This window comes from Caenorhabditis elegans, chromosome V, assembly GCF_000002985.6.
Source record: "Caenorhabditis elegans chromosome V".
NCBI classification, from domain to species: Eukaryota; Metazoa; Nematoda; class Chromadorea; order Rhabditida; family Rhabditidae; genus Caenorhabditis; species Caenorhabditis elegans.
Genome location: NC_003283.11, coordinates 4692475 through 4705307, shown reverse-complemented (window position 1 = coordinate 4705307; position 12833 = coordinate 4692475). Strand labels below are relative to the sequence as shown.

The following is a 12833-nucleotide window of genomic DNA, read 5'->3' as shown; positions in this document are numbered from 1 at the left end:
AAGCTTGTAGGTTTTCAATATTCGCAGGGAATCCTAAAAAATATTTACTCTGAAAAATATGGTTTTTGAAAATTTCGAAGATTATTCGAGCGAAACCTTCAATTTGATTTATTTCTATTTTTTTCAATTTTATTTTATAGTTTTCCGTTTATCCACAAAAAAATTATTTTTGTTCGGGATGAACTCAAAAACAGGACACCTGATGTTTGTCACATGTCTCGGAGCCGCCCGCATACTTGAAACATACAAAATGTGAGAAAATGACCGGAAGTTAGGACTTTGAAAATTTTGAAAACCGAGCTTAAGTGGTTCCAAGACGAGTTCAAAGTTGGCTCTTGAATATTTTTGGACTAGAACATAGTTATTCAAATAATGACACCAAAAGTGTCGGTGTTCCAATTTTTGACAAGGAATATCAAGAAATCGAAAAACGATTTTTCTCGTTTTCCAATTTCTTAAAAAGTTTTTTTTTTAATTTTTAAAAAAATACATTTTTTCTAAATTTTTTCTTCCAATTTTCGATTTTTTCAGAATTTTTTTTAAAACTTCTAACATACATATTATTTTCAACTTCTTTTAGATTTATACATACTGTGAATAGGACTGATTTTTTTGGGCCTGTCACGTGATGTCAGTGTGTCTCATTTAGGCTTGATCTACGTAGATCTACAAAAATTTTCTGATTTCGCATGGTTAAGAACGTGCTGACGCCACATTTGTTTAGGGCAAATATTCCCGCATTTTTTGTAGATCAAACCGTAATGGGACAGCCTGGCACCCCGTGGCCTGTGCTCACCATTGCCTGGGATCCATTTTCTCTTACCATTTTCCGAAAAAGTGAAAAATTGAAAAAAGTAAGCAATTTTTTTAAAGTTTTCCCTTTTTTACAATTGGTCAAAATTTGAAAAAAAAAAATGAAAATTCTAGTTTTAAAAATTCTTTAAAAATACAGAAGGTTTATCGGAAAAATCGGGTAAAAATATTTCTTCTCGTTTTAACGATTGCTTTTAGAATGAAGTAATTCAATATTTTGAGATATTTCGTTATTATCGAGCTGCCAAAAATAATTTGTTATGTGATCCCCTAAACAGTGTGATCACTTCAAAATCACGCCTTGGAGTCCGTCTAATTTCCGCCTGATTTCCTCTCATAGTCTGTATTCAGCGTCTGGTCACTGTGAATCACTTTTTTTGAGCCGACTGGTATTAATAAACCGGTTAGCCAAATTTTTTAACAAAAAAAAAATTTTTCTTATCCACTTTCAAATAAATATGCGTTTTCGAAGTCTGATTGGATGAAAAGTGGGCGGAGAAAATCGCTGATTGGTCACGTTGTTTAAGTTGAATTGCTCATACTGCCTTGTTTGTTTTTTTTTATTTTTTCGCTAGTGGTATTTCCGAATTTTACTAGCTTCTTGTCCAAGTTTGGCCCAAAAAATATTAACTTGTATCAGAAGTTGGCTAAACTTGGGCAAAAGTCGGGCAAGACTTTGGCAAAACTTGAATTCATGCTGCACCAAAGTTTAACCCAGGTTTCACCCAACTCTTGCCAAACTTTGGCCCATAATTTTATTTTTTTCGTTTCAAACTTGGGTATGAGTTTGACAAGAGTTGGGTGAAACTTGGGTTAAACTTTGGTGTCGCCTGAATCCAAGTTTTGCCAAAGTCTTGGCAGATTTTGGTCCAAGTTTAGCCAACTTCTGATACAAGTTAATACATTTTGGGCCAAACTTGGGCAAGAAGCTAGAGCCAAATGCCGAGATATTGACGTAAAATCCACTTGTTAAGCCGTATTTTCAAATAAAAAACGTTAGCCATTCTAAAGTAAGTACATTTTCGTTAAACATCTACATTTCCATACATTCCTACATACATTTTCTTCCCTGGTTTGTAGGCGGAGTCTCGCCGGCTTTACCCACGTTTTGCTCCTCTCTTTTTCCACTTTCTTCCTTGTTGTTCATCCTGGCATTGTCCTACTACTATTTTCCACGCCCAACATTAATTCCAGTTTTGATTTGAAACACGTGTTGCCCGGCTAGGGCTTGCAATTATTTTTAAGCTAATTATTTACCAGTTGGTGCCAGGCTCCAAGAATTTTAGATTGCAAAGTAAAATTTCCAGAGCCCGGAAGTGTAGACGAGAAGGTTATTAGCAATAAGGTCTTTGCAATAAATTTTGAGCCAGCGAATAAAATGTGTAGTATTTTAAGTACGTATCAGGACAAAACTTCAAGAAGAAAAATTCCATTAGTGCTAATGATTTTGAATTATTCTTTTCTGGAGACCAAAAGAAACGTGCATTACTAAAGAGCGTAGAAATAGTGCTCTTTGAGCATCTTGGAGCTTAAAAAATGATTAGATTTTTTTTTTATTTTTAACTAGACTACATATGCTTTATTCGAAGGGTAAGTATTATTCTTCTTTTCTTAGAATTTGTCATACTTCCGCTTAATTTGCTTCTTCAAAAAAAGTAGTTCTAATTAATTTCATTTACTATTTCATATTAATATTGCACGTATGTTAAACTAAAGTAAATTTTCAAAAGTTTTAATTTGAAAATTGGAACAATGAGCTCATGTGAAACATCACGCCAGTTGGTTTTATGTTTATCATGCTTTTATGTAACATTTTTGATAATTTAGAAATTGATTGCCAATTTTAGAATACGTATATGAGTGACATGCCCCTGATTGACAGAAATTAGTTCCAATATGCCGAATATAAATGTAAAATAATGTAAGAAATTTTTCTGAATTTTTCTGATTTTTTTTTCAATTTTTCTAAAGCAACATTATTTTCTTAAATAGTCAAAAAGAGTCAATTTAAGAGTTAACAGAAAATAGGCCGTCATGACCGAATGTAACTGCAAAAAAAGTTATAAAATTTTTCAAAACTCGATTAAATTTGACTTCTCGCGCAAATTAGTGAAGATTTTTTTTTCGACATTTTTTGCGTTTTTTGTTTCATTGATCCATAATTTGAAACATATTTTGTCAAATTTTCCAACATTTTTCCGTTAAAAAACTTGAAATTTGTCTAAAAAACCATAGTTCAACATCTGTTTAGAAAATTTCTGTGGAAAAATATCTGAAAACTCAATACATTCAATAAGCAAAAAAAGTTTTTAAAAACCAAATCACAAAAGCCGAAAAAAATCAAAAAAATAGCAAAACTAGGAAATTCTGAGCGCGGAAATTAAAAAAATAATTCAGCCCTTTATTTGCAAAATTGGAAAAAAATTTAAAATGTTTCAGAAAATTTCCGAAGCCGCCCACACTTTTTTTGAAAATAATTTTTGCTCAATTTGATCCCTCATAAAACTTTTCAGCTGTACAAATTGTAAAATCACTCAATTAATTTTTGTTTGAATATATCACTTTCCCCCTGAATGATACTTGAAATGTTGAAAAATATGGTACAAAAATACCACTCCACCCTCCCCAGACAAAGTTGTTTATTATTTTTTATGACTCTTATCCGGTGACGTTCTAAAGAATAATTATGATCAAGCTCAATACACACTAATTGAGATTTGGTATAAATATTCAGATCAAAATATAGGAATAAGTTGTTCTGTGGATTTTTTTTCTTTCTTCAAACATAATAATTTACGCTATTCACTATTTGTCAAGTTTCTTGGAAGTCAGCGAGTTTCTGGAAATGTTTGGGCGCCACTCCTCAAATCTTATTACGTATTTCAGCAATATTTGAAATGTCAAAAGTTGAATAAAAACCTATGTTACAAAAACTCTAAAATCTAAAATCCAAAGACCAAAATTTGAAATTCAAAATTCTACAAATTTAATCCTAAATCCCAATAGTCTTCTTCTATCATGATTGTGAAACTCTTGGCACACTTCATTTTCACCAAATTTTTTCCCTGAAAATTCAACTGTGAGTCGGCGAGCCCAATCTAGGTGTATTGAAAAGTGCAAAATTTTAGGTTTTTCTTCTTTCGTTTTTTTTTCTTTCAAATTTCAAAATACGAAAATTGAAGCTCTGATAGCATGCTTACAAGCATATATTTTCGAGTAGAAAATGTGATTTTCTGACGTCTAAGACCGATAATTGTGTGTAAATACATATGGATGATGATTACAGTCAGAAGATGTATATTTCGAGCGTGCCCAGTTGGAAATTGATGCTTCAAAAACGTTTTTTATTCTGATTTGTACAATTATATAGGTGGGCGTTTTCGTGATTTAATATAGCTTATATTTTACTGTTTCCCTATTTTTTTAAAAATATTATTTTACTGTTTCCCTATAATCTTCGTGAACTTCGAACTCTCAAATATTCTACTGAATAAAAGTGCCAAGCTCGATCATTTCCTCAGCGTGCCAGAAACACTCCATTTCCAGGAGTTGCACAAACTATATTACATTCGCGTCTAGACCCCATTCCATTTTGTCCCTCTCCAGTTTCTGTTCAGAATATTCCTGGAAGTACAACTACAACATTGTTTTGGCATTTTTGGTAAACAAAATAACTACACTCTTTCTTCTGTTTAGGTCAATTGTCGCGATTACTCATTCATTTTCCTGGCGGTAATCTTCTGATTTCCTCTTTTTTCCCCAAGTTCCGGACCCAGACTTTAAGCCGCCGGCACAGCTTATCCCATCATTTCCGGAAATTGGGTCATCGGTTTGTCTATGACCTTGTCTTGGACCAAAAGTTAGTTAAAATAGTTGAAAGTTTAGGTCATTAGTAGAGGAGAAACTCGAATTTTTTTCAGAGCCTATTTCCTCTGTGTTCTACTTTTATCCAACGGCTTCTTCTTATTTTTCTTAAATTGTCTCGTCTTCTTTTTTTTTTCCTGCTCTTCCACTAATGAGAAGCCTCCCGTCAATTTGTGCTTTTGTTTCTGTCTCCTCTTCTCACAATACTATTCATGTCATTTTGACCACACCCCCCGCAGTACATTAATTTTCTGGAAAAAGAAAACCTCATCACTTTTTAGGGCTCCATATTTTTTCTGTCGGCTTGTTTTCCTACGACCTCTAACATTGCAAAATTTCAGATGTCATTTGACACAAATTCCACCACAATGTTGGAACAGTTAGAGGCGGATGGGGAATATGGAGGGCCTGCAAAACCAAAGAAAATCATAAAATTCTGGATGATCCTTGCGGCAATTTCAGTGCTCGGAATTATATTTAATTTAGGACTATTGCTCAGGAGAAAGTTTACATCGTAAGTTGGGATTTCAGTTTTAATTTTAGAGTTTTCGGCGTTTTGAATTTTTTAGCAGTTTCAGGCTTGGGCAATTTCTAAATGAGCCAAATTTTAATTTTTTAATTTTTGCGATTTCCAAATTTTTCAAGTTCAAAAATTTGTTGTAATCCATGTCGTAGGTAGAATTTTCTGACCTACGTGCCTACCTCGTACCTGCCTACGCGGCTACCTACTGCCTATTCGCTACATTTTGATGTAAACTTTGTTTTTTTGGCTTTTGAAGGGAGTAGATTAATAGGACTTCTACTTTCAGATTTTTTTAAATTTTCAATGTTTTGGTGAATAGCCAGAAAAAATTTTTTGGACGATTTCCAAAACTAAGATATGATGATAGAAACCAAGTTCTCACCATTTTTGCCTGTAATTAAACTTTTCAAAAAAAATCTAACAGTAGGCCCTAGGCAGGCAGGCAGTTTTGCACCTATGTACGTGAATATATGTACTTTTAATCATATCCGTAATAGTTTCGTTCTTTTGAAAATTGTGTTTGGAAATACTCATAAACTTGCGAAATGTTTTGAATTATTACATACGATATTTTAAATTGTCATCATTTGAGATTTTAGCTGAAAATAAACCCTTTTTTTTACTTTTTTGGGGAATTTTCAAAGCGTCTCATTAAAAAATTCGGTAGTTTTAGGCGATTTTTGGTCTAAAAAAGAAAAATCTCAGATTTCGGTACTACACCCAACACCTTTAAAATTGCTTTAAACCTTTTCCAAAACATTTTACGCAACTTTAGCTTTTACACCAACCACAAACATTCCAAATTTACAATTCTACCCATCCAAACATCTAATTTCAGATCCAGAACATCATCCACCACAAGGTCATCCCTATTCCTTCTGAGCACTATGGCGGCTGCTGACACAATATGCCTATTCTCCTTGCTCTCACTTCTATGCCTCAGATTCTTCGGACTCGAAGACCATCCATACGTTTTGACATTTGTCTGCAAGGTTTGTATGTGTGAATCCTTCCACTATTCATTAATCAATTCTTGTCTCGGAATATATTGCATTCGAATTTGGAAAACACAGAGAAGAAGCAGCAGCGCCGCGCAGTAGAGAGAATTGTAAACCCACAAAACATTCATTAGCTAGATGAAAAAGAATGTGTGAATAGGTTTGAAAACCCCCAGAAGGAAGTGCGAAGGGGCTGTGTTGTGTGATGTGTTGAAAATATGGAGATAGTGACGTATATATTCAATATATATTCAATCGGAGATAAGACTGATAAGAGCATATCGGAGATAATATTTGAAGATGAAATGAATCTTTAAAGAATCCTTATGGTGATGATAATTTGACTGATAAATCCAAATGTTCACCAAAAATTAGAAAAAAAATAGTTAAGCTGGGATTATGTGGAAAATCTAAATTTTCAGAAATTTTGGAATAGCAAAAAATATTGCAAAATGGAGGAGTATTATGCAAAGTTTGAGAGAAAAGATTAGCTCACTTAAAAGCCCATCTATTTTTTTTGGTCATGGGGTTATCCAAATGCATTTTTGTAATTTTTTGCCCCTTTTCTGCCCTTTTTTCCACGTGGTGCCAGGCTGTCCATCATTGTTTGATCTACACAAAATGCGGGAATTCTTTGCACAAAAAAATGTGACGTCAGCACGTTCTTAACCAGTTGAGAACTCTACGTCTCTTCTCATGCATTTTTAGTAGATCTACGTAGATCAAGCTGAAATGAAACACTCTGACACCACGTACGTTTCTCCCAATCCTAGTAGGAACAAAAATGCACCTCATTAGACATTACAGTCATGCAATTTCAAATCTGACCAAATTTTCCAAACCATTAAGGCGGCCTAGGCCTACCCAGTGCCTACATGCACCCGTGGGGACAACGAGGCACCAGGCAGGCGTGTAGGTAGGCAGGCATAGGGAGGACACATACGCTGGAAAATGTGTGAATATATAGAAGAGAGCTGTGCCGAAAAATATGATATCAGTATGATAATTTAATTTTTTGAACCCACTTTTTTTAATAGAAATGTAGGAAAATGTTCGTTCAACCTAAAAAGTATACTCAGTTTTGTTGAAAAATTAAAAAACAAAGACCTGACATTGGGCCAGAAAGTTGCTGTTGATAGCTTAAATTAAATTTTTCCAATTAAAGTTTTTTCGACAAACGGTAACCTTCAGACGCTATTCGAGATATTTTTTCAATTTTCAATGAAACTAAATAATACTTTCAGGTTGGCCAAACATTTACCTACATTCTATAATAATTTTTTGTCCAAAAAGTTAGATTATCATACTAAAATTAACATTTTGTATGTACATTACCAAAAAAATTGGTGGCCGAGGTTTTCTAATAACACTGGTTTTTTGACAATCTGCGGTGTCCTATATGGAATTTGAAAAACGTTAAGTGTGACGTCACAAGGGGTCGTCTGCATGATATTACTAATTTTCTATTGTGAACTTTGATTTTCCAATGTGTCAAATGCTCAAAGTAACAATGTTCTTTTCATTCCTCTCTCCCCACTGAACCGATTCTCCCTGTTCCTTTTCTCCCCCGTAAATTAAATCAATTTTCAGCTGAGCGTGTTCGTGATGCACACGACCTCATCCTTCTCCATCTGGTGTTGGCTGGTGCTCTCGGCGGTCCGATACGTGGCGGTTTACCGCCCGTACACACACCTCAAACTCAATAAGGAACCGCGTCTGGCAGTGGTGAGTAGCCCTTTTGAAAAATGAGAAAAGGGGGTCTTCTCGTGCGGAAATTCGATTTTGCACTTACCTTTTTGTCCTCCTCGAATATATTCTAACATCTGAAACTGAATCTAATATCTCTATCCCATTCAGCTCGGCGTCGCCATTTTCTGTTGTGTGACGGAAGTTTGGGTGTTGTGGGACATTGAATACGACACAACTTATAAAGGTGAGCGAGAAAGGAGGAAGGGACCACCCGTATAGCAAGTACGGATGTTTACAGCGTGCGGCGGGCCTGACACGGAGATCAGCAGACACCTTCAGATTTTTGAGATCTTCACCTCCTACTTTCTTCCCGTAATTATAATAACGGTGCTGGACTTGAAGGTGGGTCAAAACGGGAACAAATGACTTGGTGGAAGGACTGGAGCAGTCTGGTGAGCACTGAAGCTAAAATGATTTTTTTTTACTCCTTCAGGAGATTCTGAATACTTTCAAGTGATTCTGGAACTTCCATCTATTTTCAGGTCATCCTGTGCCGAACGTGGAGATTCTCTGGTGGTCCGAAGCGTAGTGTTAAAGCTGCCAAGCAGAAGCTTAGTGTCTACTCGGAAGGGTGTCCATGTGAGTTACTATGGGTCCTGAGCATGTGATAAATCTAATTTTGCAGCTCCTGACTCGAGCCTCAAAAAGTTTTCATCTGCAAATGTGACAATCAGCAAGTCTAGAACTTCAAATGGAGAGGTGACGATTTCCAGCTCTTCCAGGTATGTCGCGGTTTTCATACCTAGCTGAGCTAGCTCTATTTCATTATTTTTCAGCTATTCCAGATCAAAACGACGTCAATATTTACGAGTCCTTCGACGCTGTCTCTGCATCACAATCTTCGACTTGTCAATGAATCTACCATCATATCTGCTACGGCTCTATCTCTCGTTGTCAAATGAGCCAGTGACCGAGGAATGGGCGGAAACGTATGAACGGTTGGAAGAAGTGTCGCAAATCATGTATTTCGCACAGTTTGCGCTGAATGCTCTCTACCTGATTTGCATTATTTATGACACGCCGAAACGGAAATATACGGTGAGTCACGATTTTGATTCAAAATTTTTTTTACAAAAAAAATTCACCTTCAGTAAGTCGCAGCTGAACAAATAGTTTCCAGATTTGATCTCTTTGAGCTCTCTTTAAATATTTTTACCTCTGACCACTCACTCAAAGTTTGACCTAGTCTTACCAAAATTTTAATGTTCTAATGCAAATTATCTCAACAAACTCTGACCCAACAAACTTTCGCAAAAGCTTTACCCCGGCGCTCAGATGTGCCACCGGGCAAAGTGGTGCCAGAGCAGGGGTGGGCGGCAATTTTTTTTGTCGACAAACTCGACCAATCGGCAAAAAATTGCCGGTTTGCCGATTTGCCGGAAAATCTAATATTCAGCAATTCACCGATTTGCCGGAAAATTCTATTGTCGGCAAGTTGCCGGTATGCCGATTTGCCAGAAATTCCCATTTTCGACAATTGCGGTTTTTCCGGCAAATTTGGCAAATTGGCAATATTCCGGTTTGCCGATTTGCTGGAAAATACAATTCGGGCAATTTGCAGATCTGCCGATTTACTGGAAATTACAATTCCAGCAAATTGCCGATTTGCCGGATATTTTCAATTCCGGCAATCTGCCGGAAAAACCGTTTGCCCCCTGTGTCAGAGTGTCCCATTTCGGCTTGATCTACGAAAAATGCGGGAACTTAGACGCAGGCTTTTCAGCTGATGTCCCATTTACCAAGGCAGAAAATTTCAGCGCGGGGGTCTACCTGAACACCCGTGGTGCATGCCAGGTTATTCAAGTGGACTCCTCTCAGTTTGACCTCCGAAAATGGCGGGAAACTTACACGCCTTTTTACTGGTGTCCCACAAACGTGGTGCCAGGCAGTTTGATCTATAAAAAATGCGGGTTTTTTGCCCAAAAAATGTGACGTCAGCACGTTCTTAATCATGCGAAATCAGTTTAGAACTCTGCGTCACTTCTCCCGCATTTTTTGTAGATCAACGTAGATCAAGCCGCTACAGAAAATTGAACCTGAATATCCAGCAAACAAAATTCCAATAGTATTCCCTCTTAATCGTTGCCTTTTAACTCACTGTATATAATTCAATTTTCCAGATCCCAAGTACCCAGCTCACCGCCGTCGGGTTAACTCCACGAGCCAGTCGAAAATCAGCAAGAAGCACATTCGAAACAACACGCACCGACTAGTTTCTAATTACATATGTTTTTCTCTTCTACTTAATTCAATTATTTTCCTTCCCATTGTTACTCAATTTCTCGGTGTTCCATTTCCTGTGATCTCCCCCCAGTCTGCCAATTTGTCCAGTGTGTACTTGTGTTGTTATTATCTTCGTTTAAAGTTCAATGAATCATCTCTCGAGTTTTTTCGGAAGCAATTAATCTTTGCGACTCATGACATGACACCGGGGGCTCCGACGACAAAACGTGGGATCCTCCCGCATGACTTTAAGATTTTGGGTTGCTGACTAGCAGCCTGGATCTCTTGAATTTCAGTTGATCTCTCGTTCACGTGAATTTTTTGGAATTCTATCCTTTATCCGAAGAATTCATCATATGACATATCTTGTCTCACAACCTCCCTCCGGGGTCACTATACTTTCTGGAATCAAGGGGCGGGGGAATGGGTGGGATGGGGGTTTGGAAGCACGAGATCGTATCAATTGTCTTGATTGATCTTCTAGATAAGACGACGAGAAGGGCGAGGCGAGAAGAAGGAGAACTCATTGTTTCATTTTGCTTGCTTCATACCCCCACCCCATTCATCATCTTCGACGTGTGTGTCCCCCCACCACGAGCATCTTTCATTTTATTCCGGAATATGGAAATGGAAATTTCTCAGCCAGTGCGGCAAGCACTCGCTGTGCCAAATCTAGATGCTATAGAGTAAACTGGCGTCAGGCTGTCCCATTACGGGTTGATCTACAAAAAAATGCGGGATTTTTTTCAAAAAGTGACGTCAGCACGTTCTTAATGATGCTAAATTAGTTGAGAAGTCTGCGTCTAAATTCCCGCAATTCTCTACGTAGATCAAACCGAAATGGGACTTTCTGGCACCACGCCACTTGGTGTCAGAGTGTCCTATTTCGGTTTGATCTACGTAGATCTACAAAAAATGCGGGAGAAGAGACGCAGAGTTCTCAACTGATTTTGAGAACGTGCTGACGTCACATTCTTTTGGGCAGAAAATTCCCGCATTTTTTTGTAGATCAAACTGTAATGGGACAGCCTGGCACAACGTGAGAGTTCCTTTTTGAGATGGCTTTTCAAAATTTGCGTGGAATTATGTTCGTCTTCTAAAAAAATCTTGATATCCTAATTTTCATGCTAGAATTCTAGTTTTTCATGGCTTTATGAAGTCGGCAATTTTGGCGCCAAAATTACGGTACCCGGTCTCGACACGAAAGATGTTTGTTTAAATGCAAAAAGGTGTGCGCCTTCAAAGGGTACTGTAACTTCAAACTTTTATTGCTGCGGAATTTTCATCGATTTTTCATTCATATTTTTGCATGAAACTCACCTAAAATTTCTAAAAATCGAGAAAATAACTTTTTTTTTAACGTTTGAAACTAAAGTACAGTACTCTTTTAAGGCGCACACACTTCTCGCATTTAACAAAAATTTGTCGTGTCGAGACCTGGGAGCGTATTCTTGGCGCAAAAATTACCAAAATTTCGCGTCTCGGTAATAATAATTACTAGGACAACGAGTAAGATTTCGAAGACTGCGTAATATTAAAGGTGCATACGCAAAAGATTTTTTCAACCAACAAAATTCAAAAAATTCGCGCTGCGAGACCTTAATTCGGCTCCCTTGAAAGCCTCTGGAATTTCGCAAAAATAATCATTCTGCAAGTGCATCTGCCTCTCTCAAAACCACGTGCTAATTGTAAATACACTGGACTTTTCAAATTCAGTGATCTTTGTACATTTTTTTCCCAAGTGATAGAGAAAGCAACAACTGACAGTTGTCTAATTGCTTTCGTACTCTTTTGCTCAAGTTCAAGCCTGTTGTTTTTGTGTGCGAGAGGGATCTTGAAAATCCACAGAAATTGGTGGAAGTTAATTTTAAATTTAAATTCGAAAAATGTTTTAATCGGCCATTAAAGCTTCGAAAATCAACATTTTTGTACATAAAATTTGAATCTCGCGCAGATTTGAGATTTTGGGGTTCTAGGCCGTGTACTCCTCTCGGACAGTGAATTTAATTTTAATAAAATATTAAAATGACATTTCAGACCGTTTTTCATTTTTTTAAAATGATTCTGGATAATTTTTCTGCATTTTTATTTCAGAACAGATAATTAGAGGTCCATAAATGCATTTTACATAGATTTACAAACCAAAAAACAGCCATAATCTCTGTTTTGCGGATGAATAAGCTCTTTTGTCTAAAATTCCGATTTTTTCGCCAAAAATACTAATAAAACGGCCTGTCCACACCGCTCCACTTCCCACAGACCCATATTGACCATCATCATCGATTGTGCTAAAAATCCATGTAAACCGTGCGTTCTTTGCCCCTTTTCCCCCCTTAAACAATGAATAGTAATAAATACGGCAGATGTCCAAATAGACCCGCAACATTCTAATTTGATCTACTCTTTTAGCCAGTTTTTTCTTGTCCCACGAGATTGTATAAAATGCTCGCGAATCCACGCACAATCTCATCAGTTTCTGGTCACTCTCCCCGCACTTATGTTTGCTCTTTTGAGAGAAAAAAAATGCAAAAAATGTTTGCGACACTGTTTATTTGCTGACCTTTTCCTGCTTTTTTTTCTCTTTTTCTTCCAAAACTGCGCATTTTCTTCGTTTTTTTTTGCGTGCGCACCTTTTTTTCATGCTCCTATTCAACTCCGCCTTT

General features: G+C 36.8%; 1 protein-coding gene across 1 annotated transcript; it reads left to right on the top strand.

Moving 5' to 3' along the window:
- Nucleotides 1–5018: 5018 nt before the first annotated feature.
- On the top strand, nucleotides 5019–10336 carry ZC266.1 (G-protein coupled receptors family 1 profile domain-containing protein; the record flags this gene model as incomplete). Its single annotated transcript, NM_071865.3, has 9 exons — nucleotides 5019–5191; nucleotides 6039–6192; nucleotides 7789–7923; nucleotides 8056–8131; nucleotides 8186–8289; nucleotides 8430–8526; nucleotides 8573–8669; nucleotides 8724–8985; nucleotides 10068–10336. The coding sequence occupies 9 exons, from the start codon at nucleotides 5019–5021 to the stop codon at nucleotides 10158–10160; spliced, it is 1191 nt and encodes a 396-aa protein (NP_504266.2). The 3' UTR covers nucleotides 10161–10336.
- Between the last annotated feature and the right edge of the window lie 2497 nt (nucleotides 10337–12833).